The sequence below is a fragment of the Ursus americanus genome, chromosome 3 (genome assembly GCF_024610735.1).
Source record: "Ursus americanus isolate L20-20 chromosome 3, mUrsAme1.1.p, whole genome shotgun sequence".
NCBI classification, from domain to species: domain Eukaryota; kingdom Metazoa; phylum Chordata; class Mammalia; order Carnivora; family Ursidae; genus Ursus; species Ursus americanus.
In genome coordinates, this window is record NC_142129.1 from 43,724,537 (window position 1) to 43,749,039 (window position 24,503).

The 24,503-nt window shown below is 40.1% G+C and overlaps 1 protein-coding gene across 10 annotated transcripts in view; it reads left to right on the forward strand.

The window, feature by feature from the left end:
• PDE1C (phosphodiesterase 1C) overlaps positions 1–24,503 on the forward strand; it is a 620,160-nt gene that overhangs the window by 508,555 nt on the left and 87,102 nt on the right. For all 10 annotated transcript variants that reach the window (XM_045792902.2, XM_087860925.1, XM_087860921.1 and 7 more), the window contains 5 exons: positions 5,552–5,665; positions 8,557–8,739; positions 9,927–9,993; positions 14,805–14,921; positions 17,022–17,162. In XM_045792902.2, coding sequence (XP_045648858.2) covers positions 5,552–5,665; positions 8,557–8,739; positions 9,927–9,993; positions 14,805–14,921; positions 17,022–17,162 — 622 coding nt within the window. The remainder of the gene's footprint in view (positions 1–5,551; positions 5,666–8,556; positions 8,740–9,926; positions 9,994–14,804; positions 14,922–17,021; positions 17,163–24,503) is intronic.

Sequence of the window (24,503 nt, forward strand, 5' to 3'; positions counted from 1 at the left end):
AGTATTGTAGGATTTTCAGGATCTCACTTGGGTGGGGAGTAGTGCCTAGTCCATCGTGGGGCAATTTCCTGGGTTATGAATTTGCGTCAAAAAGTTATTTCCTGGGCCGCCTGGGTGGCTCAGTCTGGTTAAGTGTCTAACTCTTGATCTCAGCTCAGGTCTCCATCTCAGGGCTGTGAGATCAAGCCCCACGTTGGGCTCCACACTGGGTGTGGAGTGTACTTAAAAAAAGAAAAAATTATTTCCTAATAAATTTAACCCCACTGGTCCTAGAAATTATCTTTGTGGGAAAAAAAGACAACGTTCTCTTTTCTACTCCAATAGCCTTTCAAATTCCAAAATACAGTGTTCAGCCTTTCCTTCCTTAGCTCCCCTCTTCTGACGCTTTTATGCATTTCACATAATGGCATAGTCTTAAGGTAACTCAAGGTAACCCCTCTTCTGACGCTTTTATGCATTTCACATAATGGCATAGTCTCAAGGTAACTCAGCATCCAGGACTTGCCCTGGGCTTGAGGGCGCAGAAAACTGAAGAAACACAGTATTTCATCATATGCCTTGTCGCTGAGAAGCCGTAGAAAACAGAGTTTCTGCAGGGAAATGGAGGACTCCCGTAAAGCTGCCGTGGCTCATCCACAAGGAAATTACGCACTATCCAAAAGAGAGGCGCGTTGCCAAAGTGTGAAAGCATAAGCTCTTCCTAAAATGGTATTGCACTTCTATATTGGAACTATTATCTGGCAGCCACGGTGACAGAAATGGATGGAGTGCTGGGAACTATGAACAGTCACTCAGAAGACAGACTTTATTATTGTTATTGTTGTATATTTCCCTTTTCCCTCCAACTTTCTCCCTCCCTCCCTTCCTTTAGGTGCCCGAACCAAAATTACTTATGAATAGTATTAAATAGCTGGTTACGGGGTACAACTTACCATGGGATCTGTCCTTGGGTTTTAGGTGAAATGAACCCACATGCAAAAATATCCAGACAGATTTCACGAGGAGCCCAAAAGAAGGCATCTGAGCTTGCCTGCCTGAGCTAGTGTTCCCCAAGGTTAACAAACATACTTGATAACATGGCTCTGAGATACTTTAGAACATGGCTGTTTTCAGACAACCCTTCTTAAGATGGATTCAGATCTAGGGAAAACCTGTACTGTGATGGAAAATAGGAAGGATGCCCCCTATTCCCAGAAACTTCAGGAAGTTTTTTTAAATTTTCGAGTCTAGCTGGTGGCAGTGGTGAAAGCGCTAATTTGAAACCCTCCCATCCGTGAAGCAACAATGTCACCAAGAGGTAGGTAGTAGGTAGGGAAGGACAGGGCATCGTGTTCCAGGAGGGATAAAGAGGAGAGGGTGGGTGACTGAGGGACCAATGGAGGAACACCCACCTGAACGCGGTCTTCAAGCTCAACAATACTTAAAAATAAGGACATCTGGAATCTTCTAGGGCTTGTGTGGCAGCCGCAGAAGGCATAAAGCCACAGATATGGCCGGCAGCTATATAGACAGGGACAGGTATGGATTGTATCTGATAGGGGCCAGTCCAAATAGGAGCTGGGTATCTAAAAAGTCGGTCACCATTTACTTTTTTTTTTTTCCTAAGTTCATGTAGGCTTTCTATTGCCATGATTTTTTCTTTTTTAATTTCTTTTCCTGTCTCAGTATATTTGCTTTTTATTACCTTATGATTTCAGCTTTTACCTTTGTTTCACAGATCCATGTTTTCCTGAATTTTATGGAACACAAAGGAGATGTTCCCTAAAATTTACTTCTGTTGCCATTAGTACATTTTATTTTCAAAAGTGAGTCCTTTCTCTGCATTTTGAGTGCTGTATTCTCTGTGTTCATTAATGCTGGATCTTTTTGCTGATATATATTTCTTTTCTGTTTAGCTGTTCTTGAATAAAGAGAGGTGACTGTCAGCTGGGTGTTCTCCATAAACACAGTGGGTGTGTTCTGGGTTTTCTTTATGTCTTCCAGCGTATTGATAGAATCTTTTGCTCATCTCGTAAACCAGAGAAATGAGAGTAGATATGAATTTTTAGTATGTCTTATGCATCCTGACGGTACTTTATTCTGTATTATTTCTTTTCTGGATTTGTTGAAGCCCCTTGGTATGGGTTTGCTTCTGTTTGCAACTTTCTGTCAGGGCAGACCTTCACACTGGCTACATAAGTGTGGTTGTGCCCGGTGTCTGTCTGCTACTAGTGGTGACTACATCAGGATGGAGCCCTACGTTGTTGATTTTCTGCTACTTGTGGCACTGAGCCTGGGACTTTCCAGGGTTTTCGGTGCTCTGATCTGAACTGTTGAGTGGGATTCCAGGTGATGCTTTCCCTGGGTGCCTTACTCCTGCTTTGGCCTAGGGCCCTGCTGCCTGATCCCAGGATGATATGAAGCTCTTCTCAACTTGACTGCTCTGATATTGTGCTTTCCCAGGAGTGGGAATCGTTACTAATCATGGATTCAAAGTGATACTCCGTGTGATGTTCTTGATCATCTCAATTGTTTCTGACTGATTATAATTGGCTTTTAGTTCATGAAAGTGACATAGGAAGCCCTTCTCCTGGGAATAGGAGCTTCTCTTAGGCAAAGAAGTGTCAGTCATTTTCATATTTAACTTGACCTTACATAATTAGCATTATATTTCATCTGCCACTTTTAAAAAAGCTTTAGAAACTACTTGTCTATTTTGTAAAGACGGGCTTTGTTAAATCTAGGTCACAAATCCACAATCCATTTAATGGGAGACCCAGGAATCTACTCCCACCCTTGAAAGATCACTGTTCTAGAATATGCCTTCAAGTTATTTGTTTCTGTTTTTTGGAAAATCATATTAATGATGAAATTTTGAACTTGTCTACACCTGAGAATATATTTGTTGGCAATTCCGCTAAATATAGCTATAGGCGTAGATGTCTTAAATTACACCACATTATTCTCAAAAAATGGTATAACTGTTAAATGGCTTCCTGGTATTGGACATGGTAGGATTCTATGGCCAACTTACATTTCTGTTACTTTGTAAGTCATGTATTTTATTTTCTAAGATTTGCAAGTTCTTTATTCTTGAAATAAAAAATTTCAACAGCATATGTTCGATGTTTTTATGTACTTTTTTTTCTGGTTGTATCTAATCCCTTTTCATCTGCTTATAAAGATTTTTCTTCAGTCTAGGAAAACTTACTTGATTAAAGCTGCTTGAGTTTGTTTATTTCTTATGAAGCCCTATTATAGGTGGACAGGATCATCTGGTTCTTATTTCTATTAGTCTTATATTTTGCCTAGTCACTTTTTACTTTTTGTCGTTTTCCTCTTAGGTTTTGAGAATTGACATGGGTCCTATTAGAGAGTCATGTCAATTCCCGGTAGAATCTTCAAGCCCTAAATGAAGGGAGAAAATTTTAAAAATTCTTAAATTTACCCTCATTTCACTTTGCCAGTTGAGAGTCCAGACGGGTTGGGGGTAGTTGGGCCCCTGGAGGTGAGTCAAAATTAGAGGCAAACTTAGCCAGGAATGTGTTTTGCTAAAGAGCTTCCAATCCTTATTTGGAATAGCTCTCAGGGCTCACAGCTACAATCTCCCCATTCTTTGGCAGACTGGCCATCCACTCTGTGTGAGTGACTGGTAAGCCCTTCCATGCCAACTCCCTGTCCTGCTGACCCCGAAACCCAGAACACTTCCTAGTGCTGCTAGTGGGAGCCACAGGGCGGATCCTCACCTCCAGGCCCATAGAGGCCTCTGCTGGTTTCCTCGGTCTATTTCCCTGTTACATGTTGGAGATTCACAAGTCAGTAGTGACCACCCTCAATCTAATTTCTTCTGTATTTTACATCGTTGAAATTCCTGGGAACTTCCTTTATATGGCTGATCCTACTGTTTAAGGTTGATCCAGAGTTTTTCCTCCATCTTTATTGTTGACCACTTTCATGCAGATCTGGAGGGGAGTAGTTTACACCTTGCCAGGAAGTGAACTATTTTCTCTTATGATGACAAATTGTGAGGATATTTTGAAGTCAGGAAAGTGGAAACAGCCTTGGGAGATGGAGACTTGATACTAATCTTAAGTATATTGCTGGAATGTTTCCCATCTGGTTGCCTGTGATGATCAAGGTCACTGAATAACAACAATGACAATAATGGTAACAATTGCCTTTATGAAAACAACCAGGAAAGGGGAGATGTTGGTCAAAGTGTATAGACTTTTAGTTTTAAGATGAATAAGTTCTGGGGATCTGATGTGTTTTGGTGATTATAGCATGGTGATTATAGTTAGCAAGTGATACAATACTTGAAACTTGCTAAGAGTAAATCTTAAGTGTTCTCGCCATGAAAAAAGTTATAATTGTATGAGATGATGGATGTGTTAACTAACCTTATTGTGGTAATCATTTTGCAATATATATGTGTATCAAATCACCGTGTTGTACGCCTTACACAATGTGATATGTTAATTATATTAAATAAAGCTAGAAAAAAACCCATATGGTTGATGTGATTATATTAATATCAATTTGATTTAATCTTTACATCAACTTAGAAAATTTGGTGGTTGGATCTCTGTCTTCTAGCTGACACTCAGAGAAGTTAAATATCTTGCCTGGTATTACACAGCTAATATGTTGTGATGTGGGGCTCAAAGCCAAGGTTGTCCTCAAAGTTTCTGTTCTTTTCTTTGCTGGCTGTCAAACAGCCTGAGGAGTTGTCTAGCCTCCACATCTCTGGTATTTACAGTGTTCTCAGTTACTGGACTTTGATCATCTGTTGTCATTTATTGCTCTCATATATACTAACTCCTTCTCTGTAGGGATAATGTTGATATAAATAAGAGAGCATGTTTTATCATTTCTCTTACACTGTCTGGAACGCTTGACTAGCAGGGGGGAAGATCTTGTCTTCAGTACTTTGGTTTATCATCTAGCCCCCCCCCTTTTTTTTCCCTTAAAGCTGGGGTATTTATCTGCCCCTAGAGGAATTCCTCCTGTCCAGGAAAATAGTTTATCTTCATGTATTCCTTATGTAGCCCTCTGTGGGTATCTTGGAGCTCTGAATCTTCTCACCTGTCTTGCAACACCCATTGACAATGAGGTGCTCATGAAGGCTCACGAGGCTGGTCGCTGCTGAACAAACACAATATAATCTTCAACGTAGCAGAATCTCAAGTGGTATTTGGTGATCTTGGTGCTGCTCATGCTTTACTATACCTAATTAGAACAAAAAAATTGAAATTAGAGAAGCAGCAAAATCATTGCTAATTTAGGGAATTCCTAGAAAGATCAAAGACATCTAGGAAATCTTGAGGGTGGTCAGTGCCTGATGGATGAGAACATGCTTGTTCTTGCTCCACAATGGCAAACATGCATGTCTTTCTTTTATAACTTGCTCCTTTGAGAAATACTGGTCAGCTCCATCATTAGATTTGTATTTTCCTTCCAGGGAAATTGGAATAAATAAAAATATTCTACGGCTCTAAAATGTGTCGCTGTACTTGTAGGATTATTCTTCGTTTCCTCTATTCTAATTTACTTGTGTCTTTTTTCCCCCTAGGTTACGGTCTTTGGTCAAACAATTAGAGAGAGGCGAGGCTTCGGTGGTCGATCTTAAGAAGAATTTGGAATATGCAGCCACAGTGCTTGAATCTGTGTACATTGATGAAACCAGGTAAGCAAAACATGACAAGAGGTTAGTGCACGGAGGGTCAGTTTTCTGTTATGTGGCTTTTCTGAAATGTCCCCCTTGGCCTGTAATGGGGCAGCGCTCAAATGACGGGTGGTGGAGCTTTCGTTTCCGCAAAACAAAATTTGGACCTCTCCTAGCCTCTGGGCCTCCTCATCTGAGAAAGGAGCTAACTGAACTTTTCTCACACGGCCATTATGATAATGAAGTGAGATAATGTAAGAGGAGAAAAAGCGATTTTTAAAAACATGGTAAGATGTCTTATCAAGTATAGAGTGCCACTGTATTACTTGTGCACTGTTAGCCTCAGCCTAAAAATCATGTTCATGTGTTAATTCACATTGTCTGCAAGTGAAGGCTCCTGAAGTCACAGTAAAGCATTTACCCTCTTAAGGACCCAGGATTCCTCCTGCGATCTTGTATGTTACCGATTTTCTTAATAGACTCTTCACACCTGAATTACCCAAAGGTTTTAAAGCACTTCCCGTCACCAAATGCATTTGAAAGTAGCAAAAGAGCTTTTCTTTCGAAAAATGTTGACGTGGTGAATTTGAAAGGCTTTTCTTGTCTTTCCTAATTCAGACAGGCTCGTCTATCAGACTTAATTTCTCTATGCCAGATTCCAGTGTCCTGGATTTCCCAGTAATCTAAGAAGTATGCATGTGGTTTTAGTTTTTGGTGACATGCTTGGTTCCTAATTTAAGGAAATTTGATATCATAGTTTTTTCCAAATGTTACCTTTTCTCCCCTGCCTGCCGCTTGATGTGTCTAAAGGAAACAACAAAACAACAACCTTTTTTTAAAAAAACCTCTTTTTATTGACACCTGTTTACACTGCTTATTTTTAGTGGGCTTAATATAAGTATAAAATACATTTTATTGTAACTTATTATTACTTATGTTCTCTTCTGGTGGTTTGACCTATGAACAAGTTTGAAAAATCAGCTACACATATCTTACAGATGACTTAAATCACTGAGCTCAAATAAAGAACTGCATGATTTTGGAAATTTTGCTTGAATTTAGAATTTACACTTCTGTAATGTTCTATCAAACTAGAAGGAATATCAGTTGGCATCATTTTGGTTTATTACTTCAGAGGACTGGATTGATGTGATTTGGGTAATATTTTACAAAGTGTTTCTTTTTCTTTTTTAAATTTTTAATTTTTAAAAATATTTTTATTTTATTTTATCTTAAATTTATTTTTATTAAAGATTTATTTTATTTATTTATAACTGATGTATATAACCTTGTGTAACTTTAAGTTGTACGATGTATTGATTTATATGTTTATATATTGTAATATGATTACCGCCAGAGCGTTAACTAACACCTCTAGAATGCCACAGAATCATCATTATTTTTTTGTGCTGGGAACAATTAAGATCTAGTCTCTTAGCAACTTTGAAGTTTGTAATGCAGTATTGTTGTCTATAGCAAAGTCTTTGAATGTTCTTTTTTTTTTTTAAACACAAAATAATGCCACATGGTCCATCTATGAAAACCTCCCTGTGAATGCATTTTTCAATGGAAGATTTAGATCCCATTCAGATTCCACAAACCTAGGAATAACGATACTGGTTGCTCCTTAGTGGAGTCGGTCTGAGACCCACAGCCTGAGATGGAGCATGTTTGACTTTCTCTGATTTCTTTGTTTCTTTGTGCAGTCTGGTAGAGAGAACCATCCTGAAACATCACAGTGAGCTTTTACAAGCCTTACCAAAAAGCTGCTGTATTTTTGTGGCCATTTTTATTTGAGTTCTTTGTACCTGTGTGTGCAGGTGGGGTGGGAAGAAGGAGCAGCTGAAGAGGCAGCTCACGGAATGGGAGAAGATATTTGCAAATGACACTACAGATAAAAGACTGGTATCCAAGATCTACAAAGAACTTCTCAAATTCAATACATGAGAAGCAAATAATCAAATCAAAAAATGGGCAGAAGATATGAACAGACACTTTTCCAATGAAGACATACAAATGGCTAACAGACACATGAAAAAATGTTCAAAATCATTAGCCATCAGGGAAATTCAAATCAAAACCACATTGAGATACCACCTTACACCAATTAGAATGGCAAAAATTGACAAGGCAAGAAACAACAAATGTTGGAGAGGATGTGGAGAAAGGGGATCCCTCTTACACTGTTGGTGGGAGTGCAAGTTGGTACAGCCACTTTGGAAATCAGTGTGGAGGTCCCTTAAAAAGTTAAAAATTGAGCTATCGTATGATCCAGCAATTACACTACTGGGTATTTACCCCAAAGATACAGATGTAGTGAAGAGAAGGGCCATATGCACCCCAATGTTCATAGCAGCATTGTCCACAATAGCTAAACTGTGGAAGGAGCCGAGATGCCCTTCAACAGATGACTGGATTAAGAAGATGTGGTCCATATATTCAATGGAATATTACTCAGCCATCAGAAAGAACGATTACCCAACATGGACGGGACTGGAGGAGATTATGCTAAGTGAAATAAGTCAAGCAGAGAAAGACAATTATCATATGGTTTCACTCATTTATGGAACATAAGAAATAGCAGGGAGATAGGTAGGAGAAGGAAGGGAAAAATGAAAGGGGAGTAAATAGAGGGGGAGATAAACCACGAAAGAGTATAGACTCCGGGAAACAAACTGAGGGTTTTAGAGGGGAGTGGAGTGGGGAGATGGGCTAGCCCAGTGATGGGTATTAAGGAGGGCACGTATTGCATGGTGCACTGGGTATTATACGCAAATAATGAATCATGGAACACTAAGGATGTACTGTATGGTGACTATCATAACATAATAAAAATTATTAAAAGAAAAAGAAGAACAGAGAGCTCTAATCAGATTTAATCTCAGTGTCCCGGTTGTGTTTCTTGTGTTCAGGCGACTCCTGGATACAGAGGATGAACTCAGTGACATTCAGTCAGATGCAGTGCCTTCTGAGGTCCGAGACTGGCTGGCCTCCACCTTCACGAGGCAGATGGGGATGATGCTCAGAAGGAGCGAGGAGAAGCCACGGTTCAAGAGCATCGTCCATGCAGTGCAGGCTGGGATATTTGTGGAGAGGTAAAGCTGGCTGTCATTCAGGGACCAAAGCAGCTAAGGGACACCAGTTTCCAGGAGCTGGAAGCTTTGCTGTGATGTAATTTTTTTTTTTAAAGATTTTATTTATTTATTTGACAGAGATAGAGACAGCCAGCGAGAGAGGGAACACAAGCAGGGGAGTGGGAGAGGAGGAAGCAGGCTCATAGCGGAAGAGCCTGATGTGGGGCTCGATCCCATAACGCCGGGATCACGCCCTGAGCCGAAGGCAGATGCTTAACCTCTGTGCCACCCAGGCGCCCCTGCTGTGATGTAATTTTTGTATCTTTATAAACACTCTCTCTTGAAGGAGAGATTGGCAAAACATATTGATTTAATCTTTGTAGCATCATTAGGACAAGACTTTGCCATTGCTCAGAATTCTTTATGTTAACTAGAAAAGATTTGGTTTAAGTTAGTTTCCCATTTTTATAAAAGGACATCATCTAACCCATCATCCTTTGATATACGTGGATGATGTCTGCATTTGGAACAGAGCAGGGATGCCTTGAGGTTGTTGACCCATGGGGGGAACAGTTCATTTTAAAGCTTTAAGCTCCCAATGATGTTTTCCAATTTTGTTAGCCATTTTGCTCTTTAAATTAAATTGCCCCTTCCCCAGAAATAGATTCCAGAAATTGATTTATTCTTCCTACAATCCTTATTGCACAAATCAATTTATTCTTCCTTATAATCCTTATGGCACATTTACAGGTCTTCGAAATGACACATTCAGTTCAAAGTTCCCTGGGACATTTTCCTTCTTGTTTTTGACAGTTCTTAAGAACAAGCTCTTCCAAATGAGTTGCCTATAGGAGTTTCTCATTCAGGTTAAAGTACTGCTTTGCATACTATCTGTGCCATACTATAATTCACTTCTGGCAGAAGAAGTGACCCATTTTAATAATTGAATTTCTGATTTGGGGCCCATCGATTATTTTTGTTTGTTTGTTTTCAATGATTGATGTATTTGGGATTGATTTAATTTTTATTGAATTTAACCCTTTCTTAGGCCACTTGAATGACTATGAAAAAAGTTATAAAAAACTTACGTTTCTTGGTTCACCCAATGATACGACTTCTCATGTTTGTCAGTACTTAGTGTAAGTCTGTGGCCTGCTAATTCTTCTTCATAAGAAATAATACTGCATTTCCCCCTCTGACTTTGCCAGAATGTATAGACGAACATCAAACATGGTTGGACTGAGCTACCCACCAGCTGTTATTGAAGCGTTAAAGGTAATACCAAAGAAAAGGTCTGACAGTGTACATGGTATCTTATAAAAAGTACAGTTACATTTGTTGTTAGAAAATAAGAGACTTTCATTTATGGTTCACTTACAGGTTTCCCAGTCATTCCTGACTGACTTCTTTCATTATGTTTTACTTATCTGTTCTTAAAGTATCATGATCTTTTGGCCTTTGACCTGCTAATTTTTTTAAATCAAACTGTGTGGGTCTCATTTCTTTCTACATCACCATCAGGGGGATCTTTGGTGGGATCATAGTTGTATCATTATCTGGTTATCTACTCTAAGTCCATTTTGTAGATGAAGAAACCGAGACTTAGTGAGATTTTTAGAAAGATACAGTTAGTTAATTACAGCCAGAAGAAGTAAGGTGTGATATCAGAGTTCCAATCACATAGTAAGCACTCAGTAACATTTTACTGCCTGAATGTGTGTCCCCAGAACCTGTGTATCCTACTGTTTACCCAAGACTCTCATGGAGCCCGAAAGTTCCATGGGAAGTTACACACGTGTATGAGTTTCAATGAGCTAAATCTTGCAGAATTACTCCCAATCAGGCAAGCTCTTAGAATTGTATAGAATATTCCCTAAGAGCCTCAAAGTGGATGTACTCCTCTGAGGTATGTGTCAGTTCAGATCCACTGGTTTGAGGCTGTTCTGGGTGTGTTGAAGCTGATTTGGCTTCTGGATTTGAGGGCAGGTCTGTGCTAAGGGCCAGGGTCACTCAGCCAGTTGACATTGCATGGTGTCTATATGGAATCATGTCATCCGTTTGCCCAGGGACATCCTAGCATACTGATTATTTTGTGCGTGTGTGTGTGTGTTTTAAGATTGATTGATTGATTATTTTAGAGAAAGAGAGAGAGAGCATAAGCGGGAGGGACAGAGGGAGAGGGAGAGAGAACGTCAAACTGCTGAGCGTGGAGCCTGACGTGGGGCTCCATCCCATGACCCTGAGATCATGACTTGAGCCAAAACCAAGAGCAGGACACTTAACCAACTTCGTGACCCAGGCACCCCATTCAGCTATTGTTGTCTGTCTCTGAAACCTGAAACATGATATTCTTAGACGATAACTTAAACCACTTGCTCATGAAATCAGAGATGGGAGTGCTTCATGATGAACTTAATGTCAAGAAAGACTTTTAGGGCCATTTTGTTTTTATATTTCAGTCTTTCTCTTGCCTCAAAGACATTCACCAATTGAATTTGTGAGACCCTATGTTCAGATTCTCAGTTGTCCATTTTCTGTCTCTTAACTCATCCTAAGAACAGGAAAGATGCTCAGGAAGGACACATGTTTCCTCTCGCTCCTCTTCGGTCCCCCCACCAGGGCCCAGTGCACCAGTGTCATTTGCAGCCACATTTCCTATGTAATCAGTGAAATCACTGCATGAGATCTGATGTTTCATAACACCCACTAGAAAGCTGCATTGATTTTCATAACTGAACCCAAAACATTCAATGAAAAGTCTTAGGGACATTAAAAGAATCCTTTATTTTTAATTTCTTCTCTTACCGTGAACATAAATACAGGTGGTTATACTAGTATTAAGAAATTTATAAAAAATATTTCCTCTAGATTGGAACATCTTCTCTATGTAAAATAACTGAAGAAAATGTGGAGCAACCTGGAATGTGCATTTAGTGTTATTTCATGCTTAGGGAGAAGTCATTCTCAGATGCACACATGTTGTCTTTCTGGGGGGAAAGGAAGCTAGATGATTCAGACCAAGAATAAGTGCTAACTCTCCAAACCGCTACCCTTCTGCACAAGTATCGCTGATCATGTGCGTAAGGGCAGAGCTGTGCTTTCTCTTGATCCAGTCCCCTGTTTACTGGGAGAGTTCAAGATCTTCTTCCAAGGTAGTATTTTCCCCCTCCCTAGACTCTGGTTTTATCTGCAGTGGACTGAAGATGAGTTGGCGGGCTCACACAGATATTTTCTTTTTTTTCTTTTTTTAGGTAGTACCTGTTAAAACAAGGTTATTTCTACTTCATTGCCAGCAGTTTATATGGAATGGCCATTGATTGCTTCTATTATAAGAAATATCCCCCCAAACTGAGGGAATACAATTCAATAAAATAACCGTCACGCCCTGGTCATGTTAACCTTAGTGATTAATGTAAGAACATGGCATGAAATCACACTTAAGTCAGAGAACAATTCACCACCACCAATCTCTAAATTTGAAATATATTACACTTTTGTTCTTTTAATTTTTTTCCATCCAATATGTGCTAGCTTCTGATTTGGAGAGTTTTATCTCTAGTCTTTTGAGGTACGGTTATTGGAATTGCAGAAGTGTGTTGTTGTTTAGAAGGTGTCTGTTGTGTAACTTAGGAAGAGACACCCTGGGTAGACTCCAGATTTAAAGTGGGAGGAAAAGAGGAGATTTAGGCTTCTGTTGTGTTAGACTGAAAGAAGTTCCTGAAGTTTTTCTGGGGAATGGGCCTTGGGCCATGTTTGGTAAGAGAAGAAGAACAGCTTAAGACGTTTAAAGACAGTTGAGCTAGGTGCTTGTGAAAAATGCAGATTCTAGGTCCCAGGCCAGGATTCTGCAAGCCCCTCAGCTGAGAATCAGCCCTTTTTTCCTGAGCACCCCAGGTGGTTCTGAAGAACATTAAAATTTGAGAATCACAGCTAAGCCCTTTTAATAATGAGTAGTGGGAGAGAACATCCAGCTGAGTATTCACACTCATCCTCCTGTTTCTCTAAGGTCTAATATTCTGAATAAATCGTAACTTACTACTGTGATCATTTCTCTATTTTCAGTGATAGCCTTTCTCTTTTTTATTCATTCTGGAGAATAAGAGTAAAAATTGCAGACATGACAAAATGTTTTCTCACCTATTGAGTTGTCAGTGGACTTTTCCTTAGGACTAATGGTTGTCATGACAGCATCAATTATAGTAGCTAAGGTGAAGCTTTAGGTATTGGGTTAATCTTAAATGGCCCCATTATCTGTGGCCTAGGCCCTAGTGGGGTATTAGGGCATGAGGCCTGGGTCACGGCATATATTCATTGAGTTTACAATCTCATCCGTTGACAATGATATCAGCGGGGTTATTAGCTGGTTCTGCTACCAAATGGCATTAGACACTTCCTTTCATCTCTCTGAGGTTGCATCTGTACAAGTGGGGAAAATAACACCTATTTCTAGTGTTGTGAGGGTTAGCAAATGTTTATGAAGACTTCTCACCATGCCTAGCACAGAAGATATGCTCAACTTATACTCTTTCTTTAGTTGTTATAATGGAGGAGGAATGTTAGAAGGCTGAGGTGAGGTTACCACTAAGTGTCAACTGAAAAAATGCATTTGAAACCCTTTCGGAAAAGTTTGGCTTTCCCTATATACACACTTCAGTTTTCCTGTGCCCTGGTGTCCATGAGGGAGACCCTTAATGGCCTTGGGATGATCTTTGGTGGTTGGGATAGATGAATGATATTGTAATGCATTGAGGGCTGAGGTGAGAGCCACTCAGGCCAGCAGTTCCAGAAGAGTCTCTTCCGGGAAACCATCTGACTTTTCCTAGACTCAGTTTGGCCTCGCAGCTGTCCTTGTTCTCACACTTACGACAGCACACTTTCTTTTAACTACTGAAAGTGAAAGTCTTTTTTTTTTTATGAGATTTTATTTCTTGATTTGTCAGAGAGAGAAAGAGAGCACAAGCAGGGGGAGTGGTAGGCAAAGGGAGAGGGAGAATCAGGCTCCCCACTGAGCAGGGAGCCCGACATGGGGCTCGATCCCAGAACCCTGGGATCATGACCTGGGCCGAAGGCAGATGCTTCACCGACTGAGCCACCCAGGCGTCCCTGAAAGTGAAACTCTCGATACAAGAAACCAAATGACTGTTGCTTTGGCTGTTGCTTAAACACAACTTTGTTTACCACATCCACAAGTCGCTGGTTGTAAGTCAAAGACACATCAGGCAATGTTCACATATATTTTGGAGTAGCTGTTTATAGTCAAATAAGGCGTTGAACAAGACTGATATGTGAGGAGTGCGTTCAGCTTAGCTGTTAGTTTTACTTTTTTTAGTAAAGTGACTTACAGATTTGAGGCCTAGGTTCTCAGATCAGTGACTCCAGAAGCGGTAGCATTTTTCTGCTCTGTGAGATGAAGGCTTTCTCCGTGGTTTTTGCTCAGCCGTTTGAACTGAAGGGACACATCATTTGTAGTCTCTACCACACGTTTCTGAAGACTTCTAAGTGGGTTAACATTCTCAACTGTGGACTAAGAGGAAGTCAGTAGATGATAGTAGGGGACTGGGGAGAAGTTTGGAGTAGGGAAGCACCTTAGGTTTTGTAAAGTGAAATAAACATTTGAAATTCAGCCATGGTAGTGACAGGCTTCATGGAAAGAGCCCGAGCTTAGGCGTCTCTTGACCATGTTTGTGTCCTGGTCCCACTTGTGTCCCTAGCACTTCACTTGTGATGGGTCTTAGGGAAATTAACTTCTCCATTTTCTCATCTGTAAAATGTGACTAATAACACCTGCCACTTAGAGTTGTTTTCAATATATGTTATGTATTTATCACTTATCACAATGCCTCGCATATGGTAGGCACTCAATAAATTATAGCTGTTGTTGTTAGTAGTAAGACTATTTAATTATTTTATCAGTAAATGCTATGCAGGTCTGCCAAGTTGGGAAGAGTTTGAGGTTGGAAATGGTGTTAGAGTCTTGGGTTGTGAAATCCTGGGTGAGGGTTGCAGGGTGACTCCCCAAACGGGAGACGGTATCTGTGCAAGTAGCTGTGGGCTAATGCATTCTTTCTCCCTGCCCTGCCATGCAGGATGTGGACAAGTGGTCCTTTGATGTCTTTTCCCTCAATGACGCCAGCGGGGATCATGCACTGAAATTCATTTTCTATGAATTACTCACACGTTATGATTTGATCAGCCGTTTTAAGGTTAGTGCCTACTTTTTAAAAAATGCATGCAATTGTCCATCCTTTTTTTTTTAAGATTTTATTTATTTATTTGAGGGAGAGAGAGAGAATGAGCAAGAGAGCAGGAGTTGGGGTGGGGGGAGGCAGAAGCAGACTCCGCACTGAGCAGGGAGCCCAGTGCGAGGCTCCATCTAGGGACTCCAGGATCATGACCTGAGCCGAAGGCAGGTGCCCAGGTGTCCTGCATTTGTCCATCCTTCCATGACTTTTGGTCTAAGACCAAGAGAATCCTTTTAATATAGACTGAAAACTGCTATGGGTGACTTGGGAAGCATCATCCAAATAGCCGCTGCCCTGAACTCCGTGGTGGTGAGAACTTTTCCTTAAGCCCTTTGCAAGGTGGGGCTCATAGCAGGCGAGAGGCTGGAACCACACAGTTGATCTCAGTCTTCCTAGAAGTACAGCCCGAAGTACAGCAGAACTCTCTTACGGCTCTTCCCGCAGATCTCATTTCAGCCTGGTTTCATGTACTGTTGACCACCGCGGGGATGGAGACAGTGATGGAGACAGAGTGTGCATCTGCTGTCTCTGCAAACTTTTTTTCCCACCACTTGGCTCAAATGCTCTCACTTATCATCCATGACAGATCATTGGTATTTCCCAGCCATTCATGCTTCAAATTAATTCTTCAACTTTAGGTAGAGAGCGTGAGTCGTCTCCAGTGTTCACTCCCCTCTGCTTTCTAATACCACGGACTCTAGAGTTCAGGCAGGGTTCTCCAGGGAAACGTGCATTCATCTGGTGACATGTATCGTATCATGCTCCTCAGACTTCTCTCATCATGGGGATGAGCCTCTGGAAAATGCAGGGGTTTTTTTTTTGAATATAAGGTATTGATTTCTCTAGACAGCATGGACTGTGTACTTGGGGGCATATTTTCTACACAGCCATAAATGCTTTATGGCAATGGTTCTTAATTTCTTTGTGTCAGAAATCAGCCTGAAAATCTGGTAGATGTTCAGGACCCTTTCCACAGAACAAAGCTGTCGTGCACGTATGCACAACTTTACCTAGCATTTTCGTGGCTCATGGATCTCTCATGAACAGCCCAAAGGACCTGGGCTTATTGGATATTCATTTTTTTTTAAATGATAATGAATTAATCTCTGACATATAAGAGGCATTATTTAAATTTTTAAAAATCCACACATGGTAAATATGGAAGGGTCTGTGCAAGGAAGAACATGTCATAAACTCTCATGAAACATTATAGTAAATCATTTTCCTTCCTCATGTGATTATTGGTCTCCTGGAACCCACACTCTCTCTTTTCCCCCAGGGTTGTATTTGATAATTAACCCTAAACCATGGATTAATCCAGAAAAGAAATACAGTGAATGTTTTCAGGGTCCCCTTCTTTTGTACAGACATTTTGCAGTCGTTCTTTATTTTCTGCCACATAGAAAAAGAAGGTATGTATATTATACATATTTGAGACAGAAAAGGAATTAGGCTAATTGGAAATATTATTCCAAATTGCAATGCAGCAATAATAAATTGCCAAGTAATAGACCTAAGAACACAGTCTGTTTCTGTTCTTATCTATGACAGGCTATCACATGTTTTGTTCTGGTTTTTTTCCGTGTGTCCAGCGCATACCATCACTCCTAAAGGGCATGGTTTTCAGGAGGCGGCAGCTTGTGTTTTTTTACAATCATTTTACAATTTAGGATCTTTATGTTTTCCCACAAAATAAATGAGATGTGCTACACAGTATGTATCCATTTATTTCTCAAGAAATAAACGACTTGAACCTTTGCTTGAGAAATAGATGAACACGCACCCTTCTGCCCTAAATGTCTTTCAGACGATTCTGGGGTTCTGGCCTGTGAACAAAAAAACAATTTGCAGGGCAGACTGTTCTTAAACCAGGGACTTCCTATGAGATTTTCAAATCATCTGATCATTTCTTCAGTAGTTTTTACTAATTTTGTAAAGTTCCAGTTTCTTCACGTGCTATGTTATGCTTCCAGAATCACGCAGCTCGAGTGCCTTAGACTTCTGCTTCCTCACTTAAAGCTACCAAATCACTGACTACTTAACCTTACTGCTCTCTTTCAGATCCCCATTTCTGCCCTTGTCTCATTTGTGGAGGCCCTGGAAGTAGGATATAGCAAGCATAAAAATCCGTACCACAATTTAATGCATGCCGCCGATGTTACCCAGACTGTGCATTACCTCCTTTATAAGACAGGAGTAGCGGTAAGTACTGATAGGAACTCTTAGATTACACAAAAGATGTGATAATGATTCTTTTTATGGGAGGCTGTTCCTATTCTGATGAGGTTGGGCCCACAGGAAGTGCGCTGGTGCGTGGACTTCCTGCTCCCCACAAATTGTCTAACCAATCACTGAAGGTCTTGGGGTTCCCTGTGGCCTCTGATATTTTCTTCATCCTGGACTTGATGAAATAAATATGTGGTAGTGACTTGCATCTTTATTAGGCTATGAGCAAATTAAATATAATTTCTAGAACTAAAAATGTATTTCCCGATATGGAGAGTGGTACTGTTAGCCTCTTGCTGTGGTCAATCACAGTGCTATCGGTGCATACTGAAATCATATCAAACATGCCTGGCAATCACATTGCACAAAGTCAGCTTTTGGATTAAACCATTTGATCTTTTTTCATGAGGATGACAGTTATTCTCATCCTATTTATGAGTGTTCAATTTGTTTGACCCAACGGGCAATCTTTACTTCTAATCAACTGAAATTTTTCTTACTTGTTTTGACCCCACAGTTCAGCTCTTTAGGTATTTTTGAATCTCTGTTCTGTAATCCGTTGTATGAACTGGACTGTTTAACTTGGTTATCTGTGCCTTTGCCCTCTTTGCCTTGATGAAAGCCATTAGTTTTACAAGATATAGCTATTAGTGACAAACAGTTAGTTCTCTATTTTAAGTCTCTATGATTTTTTCCTTTGAAATCTTCAGAGTCAACATCAAGGTAGACATTGTTTGGCTATGGTTATTAATTAGCCCATAAACTCAACACATTTGTTATTTTTTCCTCTAGGGCATGTTGAAAGGGTTGGTCTAAAATCTCACCGAATTAAAAATGGAACACAGTGGGAAGAGTGTGGGCTTTGGAGCTAGGTATAGTGGGATATAAATGCTTGAGTAATTACTTATTAGATTTAGTGACCTATGATAAATTGCTTAAAACTCTGAGTCAGGATTTCCTCATTTTTAAAAGGGTGAAAAATATTCTATCCTATAGAAATACTGTGTCAGTTAGGAAAAAACTATCAAAAATATGAAGTGCTGTCAGCCTCATGAGGGAAGCTCAATGGTTAGAAATTGTTCTTAGTAAAGCTTTGCTGGATTTTCCTAAAACCTCTCAAAAATTTTCAGTTCTTCCTTATTGTAAAGCTGCCTTCTTAAAAATATTATTTAAAAACACTATAATTTTTTAAATTATAGAAACACTATCAAGGGGACCTGTTTAATGTGCTAAAAGATTTCTGTCAGAAGCATAGAGCAGACGTAGTTAATGGTACTTTTGAGCATTTTTCTGGAGGTCTCGGTCAATGCAACATAGTATCTAAAAAAGTTGAAGAGGTATCCTGTGAAAATAATTTGACCATACCTTTTAAGAAATCAAAAAAAATCAACTATAAATTATTAGGTCAGGGGCGCCTGGGTGGCACAGCGGTCAAGCGTCTGCCTTCGGCTCAGGGCGTGATCCCAACGTTATGGGATCGAGCCCCACATCAGGCTCCTCCACTATGAGCCTGCTTCTTCCTCTCCCACTCCCCCTGCTTGTGTTCCCTCTCTCACTGGCTGTCTCTAGCTCTGTCGAATAAATAAATAAAATCTTAAAAAAAAATAAATTATTAGGTCAAAAGAAAAGGCCTCAATCAGATGTAGATAAAATAACGGTCTTAGGGCACCTAGGTGGCAGAGTTGGTTGAGTGTCTGCCTTCAGCTCAGGTCATGATCTCAGGGTCCTGGGATCGAGCCCTGTGTCAGGCTGCCTGCTCAGCGAGGAGTCTGCTTCTCCTTCTGCCTCTCTCTCCGCTAATTCTCTCTCTCTCTCTCAAATAAATAAATAAATAAAATCTTAAAAAAAAAAAAAGCCTGTCCTAGGCATTGGAAATTAACAAGTATAATAAAGAAACATACATTCCAGGGAATTTTTTTTTTAAATTGATAAATTACTAATGAAGAACTTCAAAACTGATAAAAAGAAAACTAAAACTAAAGAGCAGAAAAGCAATGTTTAAATAAGAAAGGAAATACATTATGTTTTTAATGCAAAGCTTCAGTGTTATATAGATATCAATTTTCTTCAAACTAATCTATAAATTCAAAGCAATACCAATAAAGATTAATGAAACATGATACACTGAGTCTGAAATTTATATAAAATAGGTATTTCACAACTTTAGAAAAAACAGTTTGAAAAAGACAGTGTGTGCCGCGGCATAGTTCTTATTCTAATAGGTGTTAAAATATCTACTGAAGCTATAGTAATAAAGACAGGGTGGTATTTGTGTAAAACAGCCAAATATATGAATAAAGTTGAGTAAAATTGCAAAAACTAAACCCAAATATTTAGTGAGCACAGTTTTGATTTAGACATGTTGAGTTTCAGGTCCTTATTAGACATCATTGTGGAAGTGTCAAGAAGGAAGAGAATGAATGGAATCTCGAGCTCTGGGAAGACGTCAGGGATGGACATTTTGATTAGGCAATCTTAGGTATATCAATATTATAGAAAGACATGGAATTAGTTGAGATCATCTAAAGAGAGAGTGAGAATAGAGAAGTAGTAGGGGCTCTGACGTGAGTCCTGGAGCAGCCTAAAGTTTAAAATGAAGGTAAAGGGGGCACCTGGGTGGCGCAGTCATTAAGCGTCTGCCTTTGGCTCGGGGCGTGATCCCGGCGTTCTGGGATCGAGCCCCACATCAGGCTCCTCCGCTGGGAGCCTGCTTCTTCCTCTCCCACTCCCCTTGCTTGTGTTCTCTCTCGCTGGCTGTCTGTCTCTGTCAAATAAATAAATAAATAAATAAATAAATAAATAAATAAAATCTTAAAAAAAAAATGAAGGTAAAGAATTAGAGCCAACAATAGTAACTAAAACAGAGTGGTCAGTGACATTGGAATAAAAACCTACAGAGTGTGGGGTCATGGAAGCCAAGGAAATAAGTGCCTCAACAGACAATAGTGAATTTTGTGGGACATATCAAAATGTCAAGTAGGATGAGGACAGACAAGTGACCACTGCTTTTGGCAACATGGAAGTCATTAGTGGTCTTGACATGAGTGGTCTCAGTGCTTTGGTGAGGGTGGGCCACTGACTAGAGTATAATGAAGAAAGAATTCAGGTGAGAAGGGAAGGACACGTCTATAGACAACAACATTACAGGGAAAAGTGACTCAGTTCAAAAAATGTTTTGAGAACTATGGTTCATTTGGGGAAATAAAAGAATGTTTTTGTTCTACTGTAAATCAATCACCAAATATTGGACAAATGAATTAAAGATCTGAATACAAAAAAATTTGATCATATCAGAAGAAAATATGAGAATACGTTTATTTCCTTGAAACAGGAAATTCTTATATAAGACTCAAAACATTTGATTTAGTACAAAAATTAAAACCTGTAGGATAAAAAGAGTCATCATAATGATGGAACTACTTGAGGAAAATATAGGTTTAAGATCCAGATTATATAAAGTTATCAACAGGAATTCTGTAGAAAAATAGGAGGAAACCCATTCCCAGAGTTAAGATTGGCCTGTTGTAAAGTCTCTGTCATAGGTGGCATTTTGTCTACTCCCCCCCCCCCCCCGCCCAACCCCAGTTTGTACTGTTGAAAGTCCTCATCTCCAGTGCCTCAGAATGAGCCTGTATTTGGAGACAGGGTCTTTAAAGAGGTAATTTAGGTCAGTGGGTGGGCCTGATCCGGTATGACAGTTGTCCTTATACAAAGAGGAGATTAAGATTGCAGACATGCGCATGCACAGCGGAAAGACCATGTGAGGACACAGCACAAAGATGACCATGTGCAGCCTGGGTGTGGGCTCTCACCGCAAACCAGTCCTGCCAGAACTTTGATCTTGGACTTCTAGCCTCCAGACTGTGAGGAAATAAAGTTCTGTGGTTTAAGCCGCCTAGTTGGTGGCATTTTGTTACAGCAGCCAAGCAAACAAATAGAGGAGCAGAGCTATGATTTGGCCCCACGACTGACTTGTAACGCCATGCATTTTAATAGTTAGCCGTACCATAGGGGCGCCTGGGTGGCACAGTGGTTAAGCGTCTGCCTTCGGCCCAGGGCGTGATCCCGGTGTTGTGGGATCGAGCCCCACATCAGGCTCCTCTGCTATGAGCCTGCTTCTTCCTCTCCCACTCCCCCTGCTTGTGTTCCCTCTCTCGCTGGCTGTCTCTATCTCTGTCGAATAAGTAAATAAAATCTTTAAAAAAAAAAAAAATAGCCGTACCTCTACAATGTGGACAAAAAGAAGAAAGAAAGAAAAAAGAGCCCCTGATATTCTTACACCTCCGTATCCTCACGTGATACTTGAAAGTATCCCGGTGAGGATCAACATAGATGTGCAAATGTACTTTGGACTCATCTATTCTAGGTAGTTAGTGTTTGCTGTGTACAGTGTACGAGGGAGATGTAAAGGTGAATCCTAACACAGCTTTTTTAGCCCTCAAGAAAAACTCCCAAGTATTTATGCTAATGCAAGTTACCATTAACGTGAATGTTACAGCAGCCAGTGATGGAGATGTACTGCATGCTGTTCTTAAACGAGCTCATTTGCCATTGAATTTTCATGATCAATTCAGGCCACATTTGGAATCATTCTTAAATATAGAAACTACTTCCCGCCCACTCGCTCTTGGAAATGCAGCTCAAAACAAACTTCTTTCCTTGCAAGCTTACAGAAACAGTGGGGAGCATTCTGATGAATGGAGAACATATTGTTACTCTAACCTTTCATTACAAACCAGGAGGGGGAAATGCTTTAAATCATTTCAGTTTTATAAACTGTAAGACACATAGGGAATCAAAACATCCCATTGATAAAGTGATGTCTGGGCTTCAACATCAACAGTATTACTCATTGTAATCTGTTTATATTACTCATTATTGCTTTACTTAGACGCCCAGAAGATGCTTGAATCCTTTCAGAATTATTTTGCCCACTTTTAAAGGGAAAATCCTTGAACAGAATTAAACTGAAAAGTTGTTGATTGAATAAATATGAATCAGACTCTGAGCTCCAGTCAAATTTTGATTTAGGTCTAAGAATTCCAAACTCCAAAGCCATCCATTGGCCCCTTTCATTGCTTTTGTCAGGCAAGTGCCGTTAATTTTCCTTTTGCATGTTTTTTTTTTTTTTTTTTGGAAGGGAGAGGCTGTGTATCTCATTCTTTTGATCATATATGCCATCATCATATTTATATGGAAAACACTAAATCGCTAAAGAGTGCTAAATAATTTCATTAGTGTCTGTGGTCAGCAGAATTTTGGCCCCCATGACATTTACCCTCTGTTGTAACACTTACTAATGTTACCTTTGATGTCAAAACACTAATACGGTGAAGGTCACTAATCAGAGGACCATAAAATAGGGAGATGAGCCTGGATTCCCCAGGTGGGCCCAATGTAATCTTGTGGGTCCTTGAAAGTCAAGAGGCATGATGGAGGAGCTGTGAGGACTCAACCGGCCATTGCTAGCTTGAAGATGGAGGGAGCCAAGTGGAAAGTCTGAGAAGGAAATGAATTTTGCCATTGCCCTGAATGTACCTGGAAACAGATTTTTCCATGGAGCTTCCAGAAAAGAACACAACCCTGCCAACACCTTGATTTCAGTGGTGTGAGATCCTCACGGGAAAAATCCAGCCACACTGTGCTGCCTTCTGACCTCCAGAACTTTATGCCAATAAATGGGAGGTGTTCTTTGAGCCCTAAGGTTGTGGTAATTTAAGGTAGCCATAGAAAATTAATACAGGGGTGAAAACATTACTAAAGAAACTGCCATTCACATAGAAAAGCCACAACTTGCGAATAATGTCCCCTCTAGCAGTTTTGCCCATGTCATTTTCCTTCATGTGTCCACCGCCCCCCGTTTGCCGCCATGCCCATGTCCACCAGGCTTGCTTCCTGAGGTCCACCACTACCAGTTGTCTCTGTCATTGAATTAGTTGTGGCATTCATTTTTGTAGATAGGGAAATACTGATAGGATCTGTGGCTTGTACCTTGTCACAGTTTGATAAATCTGGAATAAAATTCATGTGGGACTTAATTTCTTACTTCTTATGGGTTGGCACAAAATCTTCTGGGTTCACGGTAATTAACTTGGAAAAGGCAAGAAAACCTGGACCATATGAAAATATGAAGTCTTGCTGGGCGCCTGGGTGGCTCAGTGGGGAACCGGCTTCTCCCTCTCCCTCTCCCCCTTTCCTCCCCACCCCCCGCCCCTGGCTCATGCTCTCTCTCTCTCAAATAAATAAAATCTTTTTTTTAAAAAAGATGAAGCCTAGTTTCCTTCAAAACCACTTCTCCATCTCTGTCTCTATTAATGATGCTATTCAGTGCCACCCATCATTTTTGTTTTGTTTTGTTCTGTATGTTTGTCGCTCAGGCTAGGAACGTTAGGATCATCTTTAATTCATTCTTCTCCTTGACTGCAACGTCTTCCTCCCTCCTGCATTCAATTAATTGCTAAGCCATACGGATTCTACCTCCATACTGTCTATATATCCTCTAAGGACTTTCCCATGCAAAAGTACCGCTTTTATTTCCCCCCCTCAGTGACATGCTGACCATGTTACCCGCTCGCATGTAAACTTCATTGCCTGTTGGATCTGGTTCGTGTTGCTCACTCTGGCTTTTAAGGCCTGACACCACAGGGCTCTACTCAGCTCTGACTGCCACTCCACTAAAGGGAATCATATCCTTACTCATGATGAATCAGCTTTTGATGCTGGGACTGGCTCCTGTGATCATTCTGCTAGAAATGCCCACTTCCATTTCTTGTTCTGTCCAATCTTCAGTGCACATCTGTGAAGATGTTTTTCATCTTTCCTTTTTCTCTTTCTTTTTTACTTTTTCTCTTTTTCTCTTCTTCCCTTCCTCTTCCTTCCTTCCTTCCTTCCTTCCTTCCTTCCTTCCTTCCGTGCCAGATACCACCTGTCCTTTCTTCTTATCCTCAAACAGCAGAACCGATTTCAAAGCATCCACAGGTTTGTTCAAAAGTCAGGGTGTTAAAATGATCTCTAAAGGCTATGGTTTTATTTTTTTGTTGTTTGCTTGTTTAAATCATTTGTTGATTTTGGTTTATTAGAAGTGGGTTACACCTAAGATAGGATCTTGTTAATATATTTGGGTAAAGGGGAGAAGTTACACTGATATTTGCAATGTGAGAACCGTAATTATGTAGTTACTTAGACACCTGTTGTCTGGGTCGATGCTCTGTGATTCAGATTTGTTTAGATGGTATGTTGGTTCTCAGTCATAATCTTTTTATTGATCAACTCACTGATTTATTGATTTCACAATAGAAAAAATATCTACACTTTATT